General features: G+C 36.9%; 1 protein-coding gene across 1 annotated transcript in view; it reads left to right on the top strand.

Annotated features, from left to right (window-relative positions):
* LOC149274819 (usherin-like) overlaps window positions 1–20,780 on the top strand; it is a 287,860-nt gene that overhangs the window by 102,239 nt on the left and 164,841 nt on the right. Inside the window, exons 22-29 of the mRNA XM_089505229.1 lie at window positions 1,558–1,688; window positions 6,090–6,216; window positions 6,438–6,539; window positions 8,082–8,212; window positions 8,719–8,998; window positions 11,927–12,130; window positions 12,528–12,608; window positions 16,458–16,643. Coding sequence (XP_089361355.1) covers window positions 1,558–1,688; window positions 6,090–6,216; window positions 6,438–6,539; window positions 8,082–8,212; window positions 8,719–8,998; window positions 11,927–12,130; window positions 12,528–12,608; window positions 16,458–16,643 — 1,242 coding nt within the window. The remainder of the gene's footprint in view (window positions 1–1,557; window positions 1,689–6,089; window positions 6,217–6,437; window positions 6,540–8,081; window positions 8,213–8,718; window positions 8,999–11,926; window positions 12,131–12,527; window positions 12,609–16,457; window positions 16,644–20,780) is intronic.

Genomic DNA, 20,780 nt, shown 5'->3' with positions numbered 1-20,780 from the left:
TGTCCTCATTTAGCACTGGATATATATTCCTAGTGGCCATGCATAATTGTGTGAACTGTGACAATGAATGATTTGTCTCTATGGATTTTGATCTTGGAATGAGACCATTTTATTCAAAACATCGCTTAGATTTCAGCAAGAATTCTGGCCTTCTAGCTACAGATCAATACGCTGTACTCTTTAGTAAATTACTTCATTTGAAGAAAACAATGCTTTAGTTGCTTGGAGTGTTTTAAATAAAAAAGACACAGAATGTCAATTGTATTTCAGAAAAAAAAGTATGTTAGTAACATAAAATCTTGATATATAGTACAGTAAATTACAATAATCTTTACAGAATATATGCTTATCGCGTTTTGTCAATTCACATATTTTATTGTCCTGTTGAAAGGGAAGCCCTTTTTCTTGCATTATGTTGGATATTTTAATGTAGCGTAGCCAAAAAAATGAGTTTTAGAACATATTGTTGCAATAAAAAGTATCTGCAGATCCAGGGGTTGCTGTTATAGACGGTCTAGTTGGGTGGCATTCTGTACTCTAAAACACACTACATGGCAGAGCTAATGAATTTCTTGCTAGGGGAGATGTTTGTATGTTTTGTTTGTCAATCAGTTTGATGGTTTTGGGGGTATTTAGTTTGAACGTTTGAGGCAGGGAAGCTTGGAGCTATGTGGGTCACAGCTAGAATTTTTCTCTGTTCTCACTTCTCCTGACCCAACCTTACAAAAGCTGCCTAAACAGCCGGATCAGACACACGGTTTTTGTAGCTTTATTTCATATACATTGGGGGGTTAATACATTTCCAGTAAAATGAAAATGTGATTTCTCACTCTACCCCGTTAATGGTTTTTTTTATGCTTAATCAACTTTCCTTTCTCTCTCCTTTAATTTCTCTCTCCCTCTATTATTATTATTATTATTATTATTATTATTTATTGTTTTATATAGCGCCATCTCTATATCCTTCTCTATCCATCTTCTCTCTTTTTCTCTCTCCTCCCTCTCGTCTTCTCTATATCTATCTTCCCCTCTATCTTCCTTTCTCTTTTCCCTCTTCCTCTGTCTCTCTCTCTCTCTCTCTCTCTCTCTTTTCTTCTTCTCTTTTCGCTCTCCCTCTATCCCTGGTTTTATTACAGAACATAAACCCTTATACTTTTAGTGTTTTGAGATATTACATTGAGCACTTATTAGCTAATACCAAATACCTTTTGGGATTGATGGAGTTTCCTTTTGTATCTAATGAGCCTGTTTTAGATGTAGCCGAAAACCTCTATCGACATTTTAAGGATCCTGGCCAAGTCTTTATCTGCACAGAAACCAACCAAGACATTAGTGTGATGGATATAAACATAAACTTTGGGAGAGTAGTGATGAAAATGTCCAAAAACACATTGTTCTAAATAATAATTACTTTAAAATCTAAATATTTCTAGCATTATATATATATATATATTATATATATAACTATGTTGCAGAGAAGTATAGCAGAATTCTAAAGTTTCTTTGTTTATCTCCAGGATCAATGTTATCAAAAGACGTCTAATTTATTTGCCCTAGGTATTAAAATACAATTCCGGACTAAGGAACCAGATGGCCTTATTCTCTGTGCTGTGTCAGCTGGAACGCAAGAAGAATACATAGCTCTCCAAATAAGAAACGGTCGCCCTTACTTCCTTTTTGATCCACAGGTATAGTAATGAACAGACTGGTGAAAAAGATCTCTATCAATATTCCCAAAGGCGTCTTGCGCATTTAATGGTTTAAGATGATGAGGAATTTGCTGTTTCTATTTTTCCTATTGATCCAGGTTAATGGGTTCTTTAAAACCTTGGAAGATTGAACTTCTTTGGGAAAGAACTATTGAAGCACCTTAGGCTTTTTCCAATTTAATTAGTTATCTGTTTACTTCAACTTCAAATTTTATAGCCAACACAAGCATGTATAAAAATATGTTGACCTTGCTAATACCTCCGTTATAAATGCAGAGTTTTTACTTGGCCTGCTACACGAGGAACATACAATGGTTTTGTCTTTATATCAAATATATATTTATTAAAATTATAAATTAATTCAAGGTATGGTGCCACTTTCTTAACATTCCACAAAAGTGTGTGTTGTCTTGAATGTTGATGACGAAATGTGAAGGAAAGCTTTCTGCATTTTTTTTGCTTTGTAAATTTCCCTAAATTATTATTATTGAGATTAAATGTGATAAAACATATTTCCATAAATGTGTTTAAGGCTTTTCTTGGATCCTAAAGAGGCAAAAAAATGTAATTGAAGGATACCTAGGAATATATATATGTTTGACAATTTTATAGCATGCCGTATTTATATATGTGTGCAGTATACCTTGGAGTTAATGATTATTATTATCTCTAGAAATGATCACTTTCTAGCTAGTCCTGTGTTGATAATATATAAATACCGTATTTGCTCGATTATAAAACGAGGTTTTTTCAGAGCAAATGCTCTGAAAAATACCCCTCGTCTTATAATCGGGGTCATCTTATAATCAGACCTCAAATAGGTCTGACTATGAGACGACTAAGATCCAGATCCCCCGCAGCTGCAGGGGACCTGGATCCTCCTGTCTCTCCCCCCCAACACACTTACCGGTACTTCTGTGTCCCCGGTGTGTAGCTGGGGCAGCGTGTAGATGTCTACGCGATTCGCTTAGACAACTTCCGCTGCAGCAGGAAGGAGGTGTGGCTAGCAGCGGGGGTTGTCTGCATCCATCGCGCAGACCTTCCCCGGCTGTCAGAGATCGGAGTTCCCCGCACCAGTGCCGGTGCCGCACCGGTGCGGGGAACTCCGATCTCTGACAGCCGGGGAAGGTCTGCGCGATGGACGCAGACAACCCCCGCTTCTAGCCACGCCTCCTTCCGGCTGCAGCGTAAGTGCGTGGGATCTACACGCTGCCCCGGCTACATGATAGGGAAGTCAGAAGCACCGGTAAGTTGGGGGGGTTCGGGGGAGTGTTAAATAAGGCATTTCTGGAGGCAGAGTTCTCTGTGAAATGCCCTTTAACCCCCTTAATGCCACTCTGCCTCCAGAAATGCCCTTTTAACCCTCTATACGCCACTCTGCCTCCTGAATGCCTTAAACCTCCCTATATGCCACTCTACCCCATAATATGCCTTTTAACCCTCTAAATGCCAGAGTGACATATAGGGGTATAAGGCATTTCTGGAGGCAGAGTGGCACATAGGGGGTCAAAAGGCATATCATGGGGCACAGTGGCATATAAGGTTAAAAGGCATATCATGGGGCACAGTGGCATTTAGAGGGTTAAAAGGCATAGCATGGGGCACAGTGGCATATAGGGGGTATAAGGCATTTGTGGGGCAGATGTGCAAAACTGGGGGGCAGGTTGGAAAATTGAAGGAAATAAAACCAAAATATTTTTCTCAATCATAGCTTTTATTAAAAAAAAAATAGTTTAGATGAATTAACATTTACTGGTAAAACTTTTTTCCTATAGGGTCGTCTTATATTCAGGCTTTTTCTTTTTTTCCTAAATTAATATTCAGATTTGGGGGGTCGTCTTATAATCACGGTCGTCTTATATAATGTTAAAGGGAGTCGCCGTTTAATCTAGGTGATTCTACCTATTTGTAAAATTAAATATGGAATGATAAAGTGAAATCATTCATTAGCGAGGCTGATCTTAATAATCCGATGACTCTTCATCACGTCCCACATTCACAGGGTTAAATAGGCACAGACTAGTATTCAACATAACGATCTTTGTACTAAATTAGGCTCCTGTTTGCTTTCCTGGATTCCTCACTGTAATAATTAATTGAGCTATGTCTCATGGGCAAGAGCTAAGACCATTCAGGCACAAACTCATTCTTACCTGATTCCTCTACGGACCTCTTCTACCTTTAATGTAAAGGACAGACCCACAATAATAAGATGTCGAGTTTAAAAGTTAGATACTCCCCTCTCTAGTTAGTTGCCGTTTGTAGTTGACTTGGTCATTGCAAAAACATACAAACCAGGTACTAGACGGCAGCCCATATAGTCTACCCCCCAATTTGTACCTGCTTTAAGACATCAACCCCAAATCGGTCCATATCTCATGTTCAGAATAACCGTAGGCTTATCCCATATATGTTTAAATACCTCCTTTTTATTAACCTCTACCACTTGAAAGCTGTTGCACTTATCTACCATATGATAAAATAATCAGAGAAATTCCTGCCTTTTTTCCCCCTACTCATGGCGAATCTCATCCCTTTCACTAGTGCCACCTTCCGAGACATGGAGGCAACCACAAAAGCGATAAAACTTTGCGTATTACTTTTTTCTAGAAAAAAAGGTAAAAGCTATACATAAAACTGATACTGGTGCAAAGTTTGAAATGCGATCCTACTATCATAGCAAGTTGGTTCCAAATGGAACATTCAATGGGATGCTATGGCGATCAGACCACTTTCAAACCTCCCACTAGAATGACTTCTTATCCACGGCTTCCAGTGTGTCTATATGAGCAAGTGAAATAGTTCTCTCACTTACTAGTTAATACCAGTTACTAGTATTATTAAACTAGTAAATATTTCTCATGGTTACTAGTTTTGCCACTATGTTTCCAAAAGAAGATCGCAAAATCGGTAAAATCAGGACAAAATGTAATCTCAAGATTAACATAATGTTTGACATCTTTGTGAAAGAAAGTGAAGAATACATTACAAGTAACGAATACAATATTTAGAATGCTGCATCATTTGTAACAATTTTAACGCTAACTAAGTATACTTTGATGAGACAGCATTTAATAAAATGCTCGTTAATTTCATCATTAGCGAGGGTATGCCAAGAAGTAAGCCAGTTTCTTATGTCACGCCCAATTAGCATCCCGTGCTAGTAATCCCATTAGTATTGTTGAATTCGCTAATGGAAAAAACTAATGGGCATGCTACCAGGGCACATTAATTGGGCATGACACCAGCTCTGGTTTTAATTATTAAACTACAATAATGAAATGCATGTTTGTGAAATATTAAAATGTTTAAATAGGGTAGAAGACAAGAAAAATGTATTCAGAAAAACTGTGTTTTCGGTTTTTATTTCACTTCTATCCAAGCGCCTAGCGATGGCAACAGATTATTAACAGAAAAATGCTATTGGTTAAAGCAACGATAAACGCGTCCGATAGGACAGGCGGATAAATAAACAGTCAGGTGGACAGTACTGGGCAAGGCAATAAAAGCAACTTGGGATGCTATCAAGTGAGAATTTCTTTGAGACTCCTATAATATGATGATTATGTTGCTTTTGACAACGGTCAAGTTACAAGTGGATTTAGGTGAAGTAGGAAGTTCACCCGAGTGCAGTTGAGTTGGAAATATAACCAAAACATCACCAAGAATTTTCTACATCTAAACTAATTGCTTAGCACAGTTGATGCATTTTGGGAACACATTATTCTGACTCTTTTGATACTGTAATAAGTTTGTAAACCACCAACCATTTGGAGCAGTGAGGACCTTGCCTGGTTGAGTAGAACTGTAGGCAGGTAAACTCACCTACGAGGCTCAACCTTGAGTTGGTCAACGAGTGACGCAACAACTCTCCACAACAGAAGGTCCAAAGGTTGCAGGTCCTTCTACTGCAACCCTTACCAGATTGTCCCTAAGTGTAGGCAACCTGCCATATCAGCACTTATCATAACAGGTATATGATGTCATATGTTGCTATCATACACCACTGCCTTAACTCACTGGTCATGCAGACCACTAAGGGAATGGGAAAGGGTTTTGAGTCCATTAGAAACTTAATGACCTGTTCTAACCTTGTAAAACACTAGGATTAAACAGTCAACGACAAAGTCCACATCACGAGTGTTGCTATGTCTGGAGACAAGAATTGAATGAAACAGTGACATTTATATCAACAAAACGCTTTGCATTACCTTTCTTGCTTTGAGCAGCTGGCTAAAAATATTATGCCTGTGAACCCCGAAGCATCCCACTGGCTTCTTTAAAAAATATAATTAGAAACTTTGGTCAATATTTGGTGATCCACTGTAGAGTATGCATCTGTATCAGAAATTTACGTTTAACCATTGCTTCTTTTAAAAGGGTTCAGCAGTTTCCATTAGTCCTACGAATGATGGAGAAAAGCAATACAATGATAATAAATGGCATCAGATAATCGCTAGAAGGTATCAGTCAACCGGGAACATAACTGTAGACGGACAGTATACAGGTAGACAGAAATTGTTTACTATTTGTGTTTATATATTTTTATATATTTTTTTTTTTTAACATACCATTTATTGAATCAGTTTCCCAATTCTTTTGATTTTGTTACGGTAACAAAATAATTATTATATTATATATATAACATTATATATATATATATATATATATATATATATATATATATTATATTATATTGTATTATATTATAAAACATTCTTTTTTCAGGTTCTTCTGTAGCCATTAGCGGAAGTACAATCATTGGTGAAAACACTGGAGTGTTTGTTGGAGGGTTTCCAGAATATTTTGCAATCGAAAGATATGACACAGGTATCTGTTAACGTAAGCAAACAGCTGCCCCCCCCCAAAAAAAAGAATGGTATGGACAATGTTCTGAAAACACGATTAGGTAAATAAAGTGTGAAGGATCATAACCACCAAGAAATATTAAGTGGTCAAGATTAGGTAAATCATATGATTTATTTTTCTGATAAAGGATATACAGGTTTGATAAACGATCAAACCAGTTAGCGATGCATTTTGGCTTATTGGTGTTGGCTACAGGAACCAGTCAAGGTGTCCCATCTTTTTACATGGACCACGCAGTCACATACACATTTATGGGTCTATATAAGAAGGGCAAAGTGCAGAGCTAATCAATGACATTATATATATTTTTTTACTGATTCCTTAGCACTATTACAATAGAGGAGAGTGAAAATGATTAACAATACCATTTAAATAGACATAAAAAATGGACAAAACCATTAACATTCAATAAGACAGAAGGACAATCGAGCTCTGCACTTGCGAGGTTACTATTATTATTATTATGGGTAAATCTGTTGCATACATTCATTCCATGCATATTCATTGTATTTGTAGCAAAGAATGAAAATATGTTTTGTAAGCCCCAGACAATATCACATCCAGTTGTCCAGTACAATCTCCAAATTATACAGTGAGATGGACCTGTTAGAGCCCAAATGCAGAGACCCTTTAGTGGAGTGCGGGTTCTTTTCCAGACATGTCCTGGTTTCCTCCTGCAATCTCTACAGGATATTTTCATTCCATGTCCATCAAGTCCAAAAAGTCTGGAGTAAGCTCTAACATTCTTTCTAACATTTTATTGCTTAAGAGTTTTTTTTCAGTGGTTTTAGTGTAATTGTGTTGTATGTTCTATCTAGCTAATGATTTCTAATGCTGGATGAGATAATTTTATCATTTTCTTGGGGGGCAGGTGACAGACAAATAACAACAAAGCATTTTGTTGGTTGCCTTGGCGAAATACTAATTCAGAAAAGTGAAAATCCTCGTGAAGTATGGGAGCCGCTGCAGTGGAACAGCGCGGTAGAATCTAACAATATTTATGAGAAATGGGAAGGCTGTCCGGACTCAGCCGAGGAAGGAGCACATTTTCTTGGGTTTGGTAAAGTATATATTTTCATGAAATATTTATTTAAATCTATCCAAGAAATAAACAGTTACTATGATTAAGACAAAACATATAAATATTCCCTGATACACTTTATAAATTATTGTTTCAAGGGAGACGTCTGAGCTCCTCAATTGGCCCATTGAGAGCTGAAGTGGACCAAAAAGGCCAATCAACCTATAGATCAACTGGCCCTAGTAAAACAGTCCAGGGGCCAGCACCCTAGGCCCAGCCAAGCTAGAATACGGCGCTGTCTTTCTGCCTGTCCATCTTTTCATCATCATTAATGTAATACAACAGTTAAAGTCATAGTTTAAAAATAATCCTCCCTTATCTGTCGCCGTAGATATACCCAGTTATTTTTTATAATGCTAACAAAAAATAAAGTGTTTTGCTTAACTTAGGCTATGTTTGAAATTTTATGTTTATATGTCCAGGTTTTCTTGAGCTGGATCCAAGCATCTTTCCCGATGGACCTGATTTTGAGATATCTTTTATGTTTAAAACCGATCAATTAAAAGGACTGCTTGTTTTTGCTTGCAACGGAAATGGGACAGAATATTTCATTGTAAGTATAATAAAATGTAGTTTTTCTTTTACGAGATGAAGATTTTGGGGAAAATTGTTTTTTTTTACTAGTTTTACAAAACTACTGTTGATTCACGAATGAAACGTTGAAGATTGTTGTTGAAGACAACTTTCTTGTGGTCTCGAATTCATAGGGCTGTATTCCATATATCACAGTACTGTCCATTCCTCGTTGACAATATATCTCTTCTCAACAGCCCAAACGGTCAAAGAGGGAGATTTTGTTTTCGAGAGTGGGGTTTGTGGTGTTATTTTAGCCAGAACCACAAAAGTGAATGGGTCAAAACTCTGGTGTTCTCTGAACAGTGGTCTTATGTTGTGTTTCATGATATTATTACAAAATAAATTAAAGAATAATTAAATAAATGAAATAAATAAAAATAATAATTTTTTTAATTATGATGTCACCAAATTAAATTTGTGATGCTACATGTTCTAACATTCTATAAAGTCTCTTATTGAATCTATTTGTGCTTTTAATCGCAGGCTCAGTTAAACAATGGAATGCTAAATGTCAAAATGAAAAACAAATCAGCCCAGCGTGAGTTAAACCTTTGGGCAGGACTCTCCTACTGCAATGGGAGATGGAATACAATTCATATGCAGAAAGAAGGAACCATTTTTTCAGTGCAGCTCAATAGTCTGGTAGAACGAGTAGTTATAACGGATTCACTATGTCCAACAACAACTTTGAGGTCTGCTCTATACATTGGCGGTGTCCCGGAAAGGGTTCAACACTCATTTCCAGACCTTGATTTGCGACATGGTAAGAGAATCATGTTACTAGTGGGTATGAATTTGGAAGTTGTTGCTATGTGCAATTATTGTGATGTAGAAATACAATGATTTATGGCGACGTTGCAGGGAGTGGAGGAGATATCTGGTACCCAGGTGGAACTGATCACTTGGCGCCACACTTCAGTAATGGGCAGAATCCATTTAAGGGGCAGTAATGCCCAATTTTCTTTTCTTCAGAGATAAGTGAATTCTTACCCCAAAATCTCTAGTTTCCTCTGCTCTTTTGGATTATTGTATCCTGAAACAAACTTTCCTTGGGATCTCCCTGAAAAAAAAAGAAAAAGCCTGAATATAAGACTACCCTATAAGAAAAAAGTTTTACTAATAAATATTAATTCTCATATAAACAATTTTTTCATATTTAATAAAAACTATGACTGAGAAAAATAATTTTTTGTTTTTATTTCCTTTTATTTCCAGAAATGCCTTATACACCCTATATGCCACTCTGCCTCCCTGATATTCCTTTTAACCCCCTATATGCCACTCTGCCTCCCTGATATTCCTTTTAACCCCCTATATGCCACTCTGCCTCCCTGATATTCCTTTTAACCCCCTATAGGCCACTCTGCCTCCCTGATATTCTTTTGAGGTCTGATTAGAAGACAGCATCGAATATAAGATGGTTGTTATTTTTCAGAGCATTTGTTCTGAAAAACCTCGTCTTATAATCGAGCAAATACTGGTATTTACCCCTTTTTGTTGTTTGTTTCTTTGCTTTTAGGTGTATATTAAAAGTTAACTTTTACATTCATTCTACAGGGTCAGAAACGACAAACACCAGGTGTTCCAGCTGTTACAGACGTTATAGAAACATAGAATTGGACGGTAGATAAAAGCCATTCGGCCCCATCTAGTCTGTCCGTTAAGCACTAGAACTAGATAAGAAGTAGGTTCTAAACACCTATACGTGAAGGACTGCAGACACAAACGGTGATCGCCGTTATGTGCTTTATTTACTAAACAGATAAGGTGATATTAAAATAGACCATTTCATCTCACCTACTTATTGCATGTAAAGGGCAACGACACCGAGTATCTGCTGACCTTTCACAAAAGACAGTAAAAACTCTTTAAATGTTCTTGCAAATAAAATATGTTCACCCAAGGAGCTACAAACCCCAGCACCAACCCTGCTCCCTCGTAGGTGCTTAGCTTACGTTCCAAAGATGAAGCAAATCAACAAAATATATAAAATGACTGATTTCCAGCCAGAAACGCTGGGATGAAAATGTCCTCCTCCGCAAGAAAATTCTTATTAGCATTTTGTCCCCGAACCTATGTAATTAATAACTGATAAAATATAAGGTAATCACTTATGAACATTTGGAATGCTATTAGCATGATTAACACCCGTGCGTATTAGTTTAAACACATATGAATATGTAATATTACAATTTTCATGACCACTGAATATGTAATTAGGTAGAATAATGGCAAAAGATTGCTACTCTCAGCTAAACCAGTCTTATTATTTTGTTCCCTTTCCTGTATGAATTTTTCCACGTATATAAAAAGCGTGTCTTTTTTAATAATATCGACGGAAAAAAATATTTGGTAAAAAGAAATGCTTTATTAACCTATTTTCTTTCAGGTACTACCATGGCTTCATCAAATTATATTATTATTTATTATTATTGTTACTATTATTATTACTATTATTATTTTATTTTTTATAATATAAAGTAGTAGTTATATAGTGCATGTTTTCTATAGATTTCATTAATGTTTAAGTAAATAATTACTGCCAAATCACTTTATTCCGATGCCATCTGTAGAATACTTAAATATCATTCTATATTGACTTATTCTTTATTGGTTATTCTATAGACTTTGGGGATCCCACAGGAATTTTTTTGCATTACCCTGCGGTGGTCCCACTTTTTTTCCCCATTCCTTTAATTTGGCATTTTAGCCAGAAAATGTAAACAATGTTGTAGATTATAAAATATATATATTTTACTATCAAGACCTTTCGTAATAGGTTCAGAGATAGGATTTCTTTAAGGTTTAAGTGCGTGTGTTTCTGTGATATAGGACTTATTTAATGGTTCTATTGAATAGTAACAGACTATCGAAAAAAATAAGGTTTTCGGTAATTTTTGTTACAAGAATAAAAAAAAAAAAGACAATTAAAAAGCAGTATTGATTTCTTCTTGATGCCTTGGGTGATTACCTTATATTTTGAAGCAACAGAATGGAGATATTGAAGGTATATACGCTAAAGACTGGCAATACAATGAATGTAATTGACCTTAAGATCAAGTTCAAATCTCACCGAGTTTGTTACAGAGATCGGCTATCATGTAAAGTATGGAGTTCACAGGAGACCTGCGTCTGCTTTATAATAAAAACCTCATCACTTAGACATGGCAGCATCAGAACTTAATATATTAATTTCTATCTTTTAAAAGGAACTTGTCATTGAAATGTGATGAGATTTCACTTTGTAGGGGTTATTTTTCAGGTATTCAGTAAACTAGCCAATTGGCTAGAAAAATGTATAGGAGAAAAAATATTGGAATAAATTACGTATATATATATATATATATATATATATATATGTGTGTGTAAATATGTTCAGTATATATATATGTATATATATATATATATATATACAGTATATATATATATATATGCATATATATACTGTATATATATATATATATATATATTCATATTAGACTTCTGCATTCGGATTTTTACAAATACTAATTTTTTCCCATTATTGTCTGACTTTATAACGCTCATTAAGTGCAGCGGTTACTTTGTTTAGTGCAAGTCCTAGCGTCTTCCAAAAAACACAATTAAATGAACATTTGTAAAAAATAATAATAATAATAAACCCCCCCCCCCCCCGAGTAATAGATATATGGGATCTTTGTTCTTTTTACAGGTTTTGGCGGCTGCATGAAGCATCTTACGTTTGCACAAGGAGTGGTTGTTATCTTTGCGTCTGTATCTCGCAGCGCTGTCAGAGTCAATCTAGACGGATGCCTTTCAACTGCCAGCGCTGTTAACTGTAGGGGGAACGACTCCATTGTAGTCTACAGAGGGAAGGAACAGACTGTTTATGAAAGTGACCTGCAACCATTTACTGGTACGATAATTAAATTAGTCAAAGTAGAATCCACATATTTTATCTGTTTTTTTAAAAAAAGTTGTTATTACTAAGAAAACAATGATTTAATCACCATATACACTGAAATTATACTTTTTAATATTTAAAACATAACCTTGGTATTATTTAAGAAAATAAAAAAAATTCACTTTGTGAAATATGAGTTGCTCTTTTAAGAAATAAAAAATGATGGCGAAATCACTTTTTGCCAAATTTTTACTTTAGGTTGTTATATTCCCCCCAAAAATGTAATTATTAGACAGACCCAGGATGTATTTATATATATTCCTGCAATTACAGAGAGAAAAAGGAAACGTGGTGGGAGATACAGCCACACAACTTTTTTATATATATTTTTTTTCTCTTTATCTTGAAGAATACTTGTACAGAGTGTATGCTTCCAATGATGGAGGAACTGGGGCAAGCGCTTGGAGTCGAGGACGTACGAAAGCAGCGGGTAAATGTGCAGAAAAAAGGAACTTAATGAGATGTAATTGCAATTCTGGTTCCTGGTCCTCTAACATGTTCTGTGTCGAGAAGACTGGGGCATTTCTGTGGGCACCGTCCACTCTTGGTTCACATACATTTAGTTTGACAAGATGCCCAGTACCAATTCGAAAATGCCTCAATATGTTTGTCTGAAATATGGACAACATGGTACTTCCAAAGAGTATTCAACATAGTGGTTTATCTATATGTCAACCCAGATACATCTCTTTAATCACAATTCCATCTTTTGTAGTACTTGAATATCACTGCCTACCTACTCTATGCACCTGGATGACAACAAATTGAACTCAGGAGTATATATATATATATATATATATATATATATATATATATCCACTATATATCCGTTGCAAGGCATCCCCCATTGTTTGTTTCCCTTCTTTAATTTTATTTTTCACACCACCTAATGCCTCTCTGCCATTTCATATTGTCTTCCACGGCTCAATGATACTCTTTTACTAGCCATGACCAATTCTTCAGGGACATATGTGATTCTGCCCTTCCTCTAATGCCGCACATGCTCCCTTTACGTCTACCAAATAAACACAATGCCCCATAGACACCAGCTCTTAGACTCCTTCGCAACGTTCAAACTACCTCTCAAAACTCAAATAACCAAAGCTTCCAAACCACCCTTCTCACCCAAACCATGCAACCTCACGAAGAGCCATCCATCCAAGAGCATTCTCTCGTCAATGAACTGGCCCCTGTACACATCTTCTTGTATGTTGTGTTCCGATAGTCCTCTTGTAACATGGTGGCAGGGTCCTCCAGTTATAGTGCATGGGTGGCTCTCTCTCTGTAAATTCAATATTTGGATGTTTAAGCAATGTTCTACAAATATTTGATAGACACAAATACCCTGCAGATGACTGTAGACTTTCAATCATAGCCGGTTCATCTGGACTATCAAATGAAACCAGTCCTGATTCTGTCTCAGTATACAAGCTGACCAATTAAAATATCTGTGTTGACATTTTACGTTCATGACACTAATTAGAATTGTACTCCCATGTGCTACAAATTAATCAAAACATTTTAATTGCCTCTTTTTAAAAAAAAAAAAAAAATTCTTTCTGGTTCCTCCCCTGTGAAAATGTAACTTATTTGTTAGACTCCAAAATCAAAGACAAGCTTTTTATTGGTACTAGAGTTGCATTCTGCGTACATTTTAAGGGAAACGATTCCCTCATTGGTAATTATGTTAATTAAATGGGGCGTGGTGAGAAACCTCATCAATTGTATCACTTGTAGAGGGCGAAAGCTAATTTAGATGAATATTTGCTTATAGGGTTATATAATATAGTGATTTATGCGTAACTAAATTGATTGGTGTTATAAAGCAACAACTTCTTCTGTAGAGCTGTAACAAGAGGGGAATACTAAGAATTCATTTATTGTTATAGAACAATAGTTGCAACTATTCTGCAAAATGTATAGAAGTCAGTTGACTTGTCCTCCAAGATCAAAATCCAATATGAAGGATAAAATGAGAAAGAAAAACATAATAATCAAAATCTATAAATTAATGATTTATTAAGGGAAAACTGGTTCGAGGTCCATCGGCAAAAACATTTCAGATTTAAGAAACATTCCTGCTGATTTATATGGATTCCATGATTGCCAAGGTTCTGTCTACTTTACGAAGCCAAATCTTTCTCTGCATCTCTTACCATTCTGGTTACTTTACATGTCCAGCAGCGCAACTAACAGTTGGATTGAAACATTTTACCCTGTTAATAGCAATCTGAGTCCTACAATCCATGTTGGGTCCTGAATCATCATCATCATCATCATCATCATCATCTCTGCATACAACATCTTACTTTAAATGTGGACATTACATGATGTTCTGATGTCATGTCCCGATACTTTGTTTCTATAAAGTACAAAGTGCAGATGGGCCCCAACTGGCCCAAAAACTAACGAGCTGATCACCCAATAGAATACCCCCCCAACATATCAGGTGTCCCAAGCAGCACTCCTGTGTTGGTGTGTGTGGCAGGGGGCAACGAGGGGTGGCACCGGACCCTTTTCTTCACCAACAGATCTTTGAAGTCCATAAAAATCTCTTCCTTTGCCTTCTTAGTTCAATCATCCCCAAGATGTTGTTTCCGCTCAGACCTTTACTAGTTCTTCTGATGCCTAATAAACATAAAAGGGTTACGTGAAATGAATGTCTTTTTATTAGCAAATAGTTGCATAAATAAATCCAGATTTCTCCCCATTTTAAATATCATCCTTTTTATCATCTGAACTGATTAAAAATGAATTTCAATGCAAAAGGAGCTGCATAAAAGATGAAGCCGCGGTCTTTCCTCGAGGATGCGAAGCCATTAATGTATCCATATTTCTCGCATGCCATTTCTTGCTTTTTTGCTCTTTAATTAGATTTAGGCAAATTGAATTCAGAAAATGAAATCATACATTTGAACGCGGGCTAATCTGTGGTATTTGTGGGCTGATGAAATCAAGATATAAAAGTGTCAAACCACCGTGTATAATGACCCTAATTAACTCACTTCCAGTGTTCCTACAGCTATAGCATTCCAACATCTGCCAGAGTATCGGTACAACTACTTGCTGACCCTAAGTGAGGGTTTTCTTTGTTAATTTAAGAGAAAAGAAGTTATAAAGATAACTCCACCAGATACTTGGATGTTTTCTGTATTTATTTATTCAAGTTCTATTTACTAAGTTACTGTATGCGCTACATAAACTTTCTTATATCACAGATTTGTATGTTAGACATGCACAGTAATCAGCGCATGTACTTCTACGAGTGTATAAAAAGTAATTATCATGCAAAGTGGAACTTGGGCGCAAGACACCAAAACAATGGAATATCCCTGCTTCTTGCTCCACTTTTACAGAAATCCCTCTTGACGTATAACCCCCACGGTATTTAATGATAGACACTAGACGGAAATTACAGCTACATTGTATCCTTGTGCTTTTCTATCAGAATACTCATGTGAATGCAAAGACATAAGGTGTTCGCGAATATTATTGTTGAACAAGAGGGAATGATAAACGAGGAAAAAACACTAGGAGAAAGGGGAGAGTGTTCTCTTCCAGCGCTGCGGAATCTGATGGCGCTGTATAAAACAATAAATAATAATAATAATAAGTCACTATTATTTATTGTTTTATATAGCGCCATCAGATTCCGCAGCGCTGTACAATGGGTAGACAGGACATGAAATTAGTATATAACATAACAAGATGACTTACAGAAATAACAGGCGAGGAGGGCCCGGCTCAAACCAAGACTCAATTAAACTAAATAGGACTGGCATATATGACGACATTTTACTCTTACTTACATGAACTACTTGATGGAGAGACTCAACAACCAACTCAAGAACAGTTGGGTTCGACGTAACATCTATAATCTACGGTTATCTATATCTATCTATAAATTACGACTATACGGGGACTCGATTATCAGCTCAGTTGTCGAGAAGTGACAATCGTCCATCTTCTACGAACAGATGAATTGCCCTTCGAATTGGTTTCATTAAATGCTGTCTTGCGGTTTAGGGGTTAAGTACGTAATGATCCAGCTGCATAGAACCCTGGGTTCTGTAGGGTGAGAAAGGGATATGACAGAATAGTCCAGGATAGATAATATCCCAAATCTGTCATTTAAAATGTGATTAAACATAGATTTGCTAGTAAATAGCATTTATTTTAAAGGTTTATCGTGATTGTATCTACATTAACAGGGCGATTAACAAGACAAGTGACGGCCAGTCGTCTGTTTCCTGAATTTATTTTTCTCTCACTTCTGTAGTTCCACAAAATGTGCAAACTCCCCTAAGACTTCTCGACATAAATGGATACAGCGCAGAGCTGACCTGGGCCAGACCTTCCGGGGTCAGAGGGGTAATTGAGCAGTACTTTTTGAACGCCTATACAGAGAACAGTCCTAATATATTTACCAGCGGCGCTGTGTTCTCTGACAGCAGCCAGGTCAACGGTAAGTTCATAAGATTTTGCTTTAAAAAATATAGAATTGTTGCTTTTTTAATTGAGAAATTCCGTTGGAATTTGGTTCCTCAAATTAAAATAATTTTAAAATGAATTAATAGTTATATAATTACTATAATATGATAGCTACATGGCCCCTTGCAATTTTCATGGTGTTCGTTTCTGCAGACCCCCCCCCATATGCTTTTGCCCCTTCCCCAATCATTGGGGGAATTCTACGTCAATACATTGCAAGGTGTTTGGATGGGTAAAGTAGGTGAATTGCCCCACTTCTAGCCCCCCCACCCCCCCAACCAAGGTGTCCCACTTTGGAGATCTTAGGGTGATGTGCGCTACTACAAGGACACTATATATAATGCTCAAAGGAAAATGTTTATATTTTCACATGATTTCTCGTTTAACTTTATAACACTACATATTGTCAGGATACTTGGGGGACATAAATATAAGGGGGGGTTAGGTAGGGGGTTTTCTAAATTTAATTTGTATTTATTTTTTGATCGCTACTCCTCCCTCACACAGCACTGGGATGGAGGTTTGGGAGACACTGGATTTGGCCTTTCCTCCTTTGAAGGGTTAATTCTGCTTTAATCTCACCCTCACAATGGGCAGGGAATGGAAGGGTGGGGTATAGATGTCTTTTTCGCCCACCAAAGGGTATTTTTATTACTGTTAATCCCCTTCCCATCTGGCTTTGTGTGCGGTTGAGGGGAACCATACTTCTTATGGGTATTTTTAATTACCAGTATTTTAACCCCCCTCCTTCCACTGGTCAGGGGGTATATAAATTACCCATCACACATGGGGTTGGGACGAGTGGGATCTTGAGCATGCATCCACAGTCTAGTTAACCCTTAAATCGACTCATCACTCTACCCAAAAGAATAAAAAATAAAAACAAGAAATATAAATTATAATACTAGTTTCTCTCAGTAGCAAACTTAATTTCCATTTTGTTTTGTTATTTACATCTTGAGAAACTATGAAAAGAAAAACACACACGATTGTCACAACGCTACCATTTTCCTGTTACAGTTTAATTAAAATACCAAAACAGTAGGCAGAAATAGTACATTGCTTTGTCTTTTTAAAGGTTTAAAGCCTATCTACATTTAGCAAGCAATATGGGAACCATATAAAAGCTCCAAGTAAGTTTTTCTGTGCTTAAAATCTAAAATATACTATCCGAGACGTAGAAATGAAAAATGTGCCCCTTTTGTTATAGCAAATGATAGTAGAATTAGTTGTTGACAAGTTCAAGCCTTGGACTTTATCACATGGAAAAGATGAAATACAGGTTGGATCTCTGCAATTTTTTTCTCATAAAATATATTTATGATTTAGAGAAAAAATAGGGTGACCAGCATCACTAAAATTGTCTTGTGATAATAATTTAGTACACATTTTTCACGGTCTAAACACACTTCACTATCAATCTTCTTAACTACTTGCTTGCTGAATTGAAGCGGAATACGCTCTGCTCAGAATGTTGGCAGAACGTCGCCACAATATGATTAGGAATAATGAATTGCAAAAAGCAGATTTGTGAACATATCCTTCAAGGAATGGCGGTAACATTGCTGTTACGCGCTACAGTCAGGTCGGGAAACTGTTCCACTGATGGAACCCTGGCATTTATAAATATAATGTCTCTGACATGTGGTGGGAAGCCCTGGTATGGCTCATCTTCACCCATCCTCTTACACCACTGTGAATTTGTGATTGATGGGTATCCAGCAGACCAATGTCTCTGGGGGTCTAGCAAGGTACCAGAAACATCTATCGCTTCTTCTGCTCCTTGCTGGTCAGAGAGATGCTGCATAGAAACATAGAATACAACGGCAAATAATACAATAATACAATACAACTCGTCTAGTCTGCCCGTAACTCTTCACTAAGATGATGAGCTGTGGTCCTGTAAACCCCTAACCCGGGATAGGCAAAAAAAAACTAAAAAGACTTGGGTATTTATCAATGTTTTAGTATGTGTGCAGGGCCTCCTATAGACTTTCCCTTATTTATTCCCTTATTTATGCCGATAAAAGCATTGATCTACCCACTCCCTTTAGACCCGCAGTCGTAAGAACCCAGTTCTATGCCATTACTCTATTTTGCCAAATAGCCCCACCTTAAGATGCAATGGGAGGCTGAGTATTAATTAATAATATATATTAGAAAAATATACGTGGGGTTTTTGATCATTAAAATATATTTCTTAGGCCAGCTTTGTTCTGTAACAGTGTTTACTGAGTTGTCGCTCAGGAAGATACACGTCTAACTTTGTTATGGTACTTCGTAATGATACATCAGTAACATTGTACCAGAACACATGCTGTTTATGGCCGTTTGCCCACTTAGGGCTGCCTCTATTAAAAATGAGAATTGGAAACGCGTATTGCTGTGAATTAAACCTAATCTTTGTGTGTCCGATGTTTGGTCTGCTGCATCAGATAACTTGAAGGGTTAAAAGACTTCCCTTTCCCATAACGTATTTTATCCTACGCGAACAAGACAAAATATAGTGACCGCATAAATGTCAGTGGCGATCTTTGTTATGGAAATGCTGACTTTGTACTTCGCACCGAGCACTTGCTGAGTGTAAATTTCACAGCCGGGCGATAACATCAAAGAGAATCAGTGGGTAGGGATAGCAGAGCAGCCAGCTTTTTTAATTGAATTAAAACCTAGGTGACACCGCACTAGACATCTGTCCAATTACAGACAGGCCTAGGTGTTTACCGATGCTGTACAAGCGATTTGAAGATGACAGAAATCTTTCCGCCCACAGATTATCATAATGAAGAAGAACAGATTACGGTGGATGCCGGCCAAGCCGCTACCTTGGCAGCTGAAGGAGTAGGGGTGGGGGGGTGGGGGGGTTTAGATTGCTGAAGTATGTAAATAAAAACCGTACACACTCTGTTATCCAAAACTTGCCCTTTTTTGTACTTGTTAGTAAAAAACGAACAGGTTTGCATTTATAAATGTCAAATTAAAGTACTCGCGTTATGCGTAATGTTCTGCCCTTCTAATATAATTAAATGACACATAAAAGAGAGTACGCACGCTGTCAGATGGCGCAAAACTTGTTAGGCCTAAACAAACCCCTCGCCCATTTGTCAAGTTCTACCAGAAGGTTTCATTGTATCACAACTTACACATTTATAAGGAGCCTATTAGAGGTTTGTCTAAACAGCTAAGCTCAGGCAGGTTTGTTGGATCTGGTAGTTGATTGTGAGTTACCCTGAGATGGAGAACGTGGGGGGGGGGGGCACAAGATGCGTTCTTTGCCTTCCAAAGGGTATATTTTTGTAACTCCCTCAACCCCTTTCAGTTTGGAATTGGGGGACATAGTTGTGGACTATACCCCCAGGGATAATTAATTACCTTTCGCCCTATCGCATGTATGGTTGGAGAAGAGGTGAGGCAATTGTCTTCCTTTCTTGGTTAATAGGAGTACATGGGGACCCCAGTTTTTTTTTTTATTATTATTTAATTAATTTTTTAAAAAATCATTATGTATTGCATTGGTAATATTGTGAGTATCAGGTGAGGACGCAAATGTTTTTTTTTCCACCTTGCATACCATCACATGCCCTCATCTGCAACCCCTAAAATTCACAGGCAGTTAACACACAGCCACAAAAACAACTTGCATGTTAGTGAATACGTGACTGTTTCTTTGCAAGGATTTGCATATAAGGGCATGCAACCTCGGGCAAGTCACTTAACTTGACTAACTACTCTGCTTTATCGTGAATAGACCAAACTTAACTGAAACTATGCACCTTTTGTCTTTTAAAAGTTAACCTTAAGGAAGCTGTGACTTTTTTGCCACTCATGGTGGCATGCCCAGCATTTCCTGGAAAGCCCCAATCCATTAAAATAAAAAAGCTAGGAGAGTTGTTGCTGTTATAATTACATATATATGCAGAGGGTATTTAATTGGAAGGTTTTCACCGAACATATTGTTTCCTTACCTTGGTGCAGACTGAGGCTGGCAAGGCCAGAAAGTATTAAACATTTTCTTTTAATAAACATTCATGGTGATATAGTATTTTATTATGATCAATATATGCTTTATTAATTAAAGTTGTGTAAAGCTCTAATTTTAATAAAGCTGCAT

The sequence above is a fragment of the Sceloporus occidentalis genome, unplaced genomic scaffold (assembly GCF_023333645.1).
Source record: "Sceloporus occidentalis isolate IW3139 unplaced genomic scaffold, rSceOcc1.0.p SCAF_319, whole genome shotgun sequence".
Classification (NCBI taxonomy): Eukaryota; Metazoa; Chordata; class Lepidosauria; order Squamata; family Phrynosomatidae; genus Sceloporus; species Sceloporus occidentalis.
The sequence above is the reverse complement of the archived record's forward strand: the minus strand, read 5'-3'. Positions and strand labels throughout refer to the sequence as shown.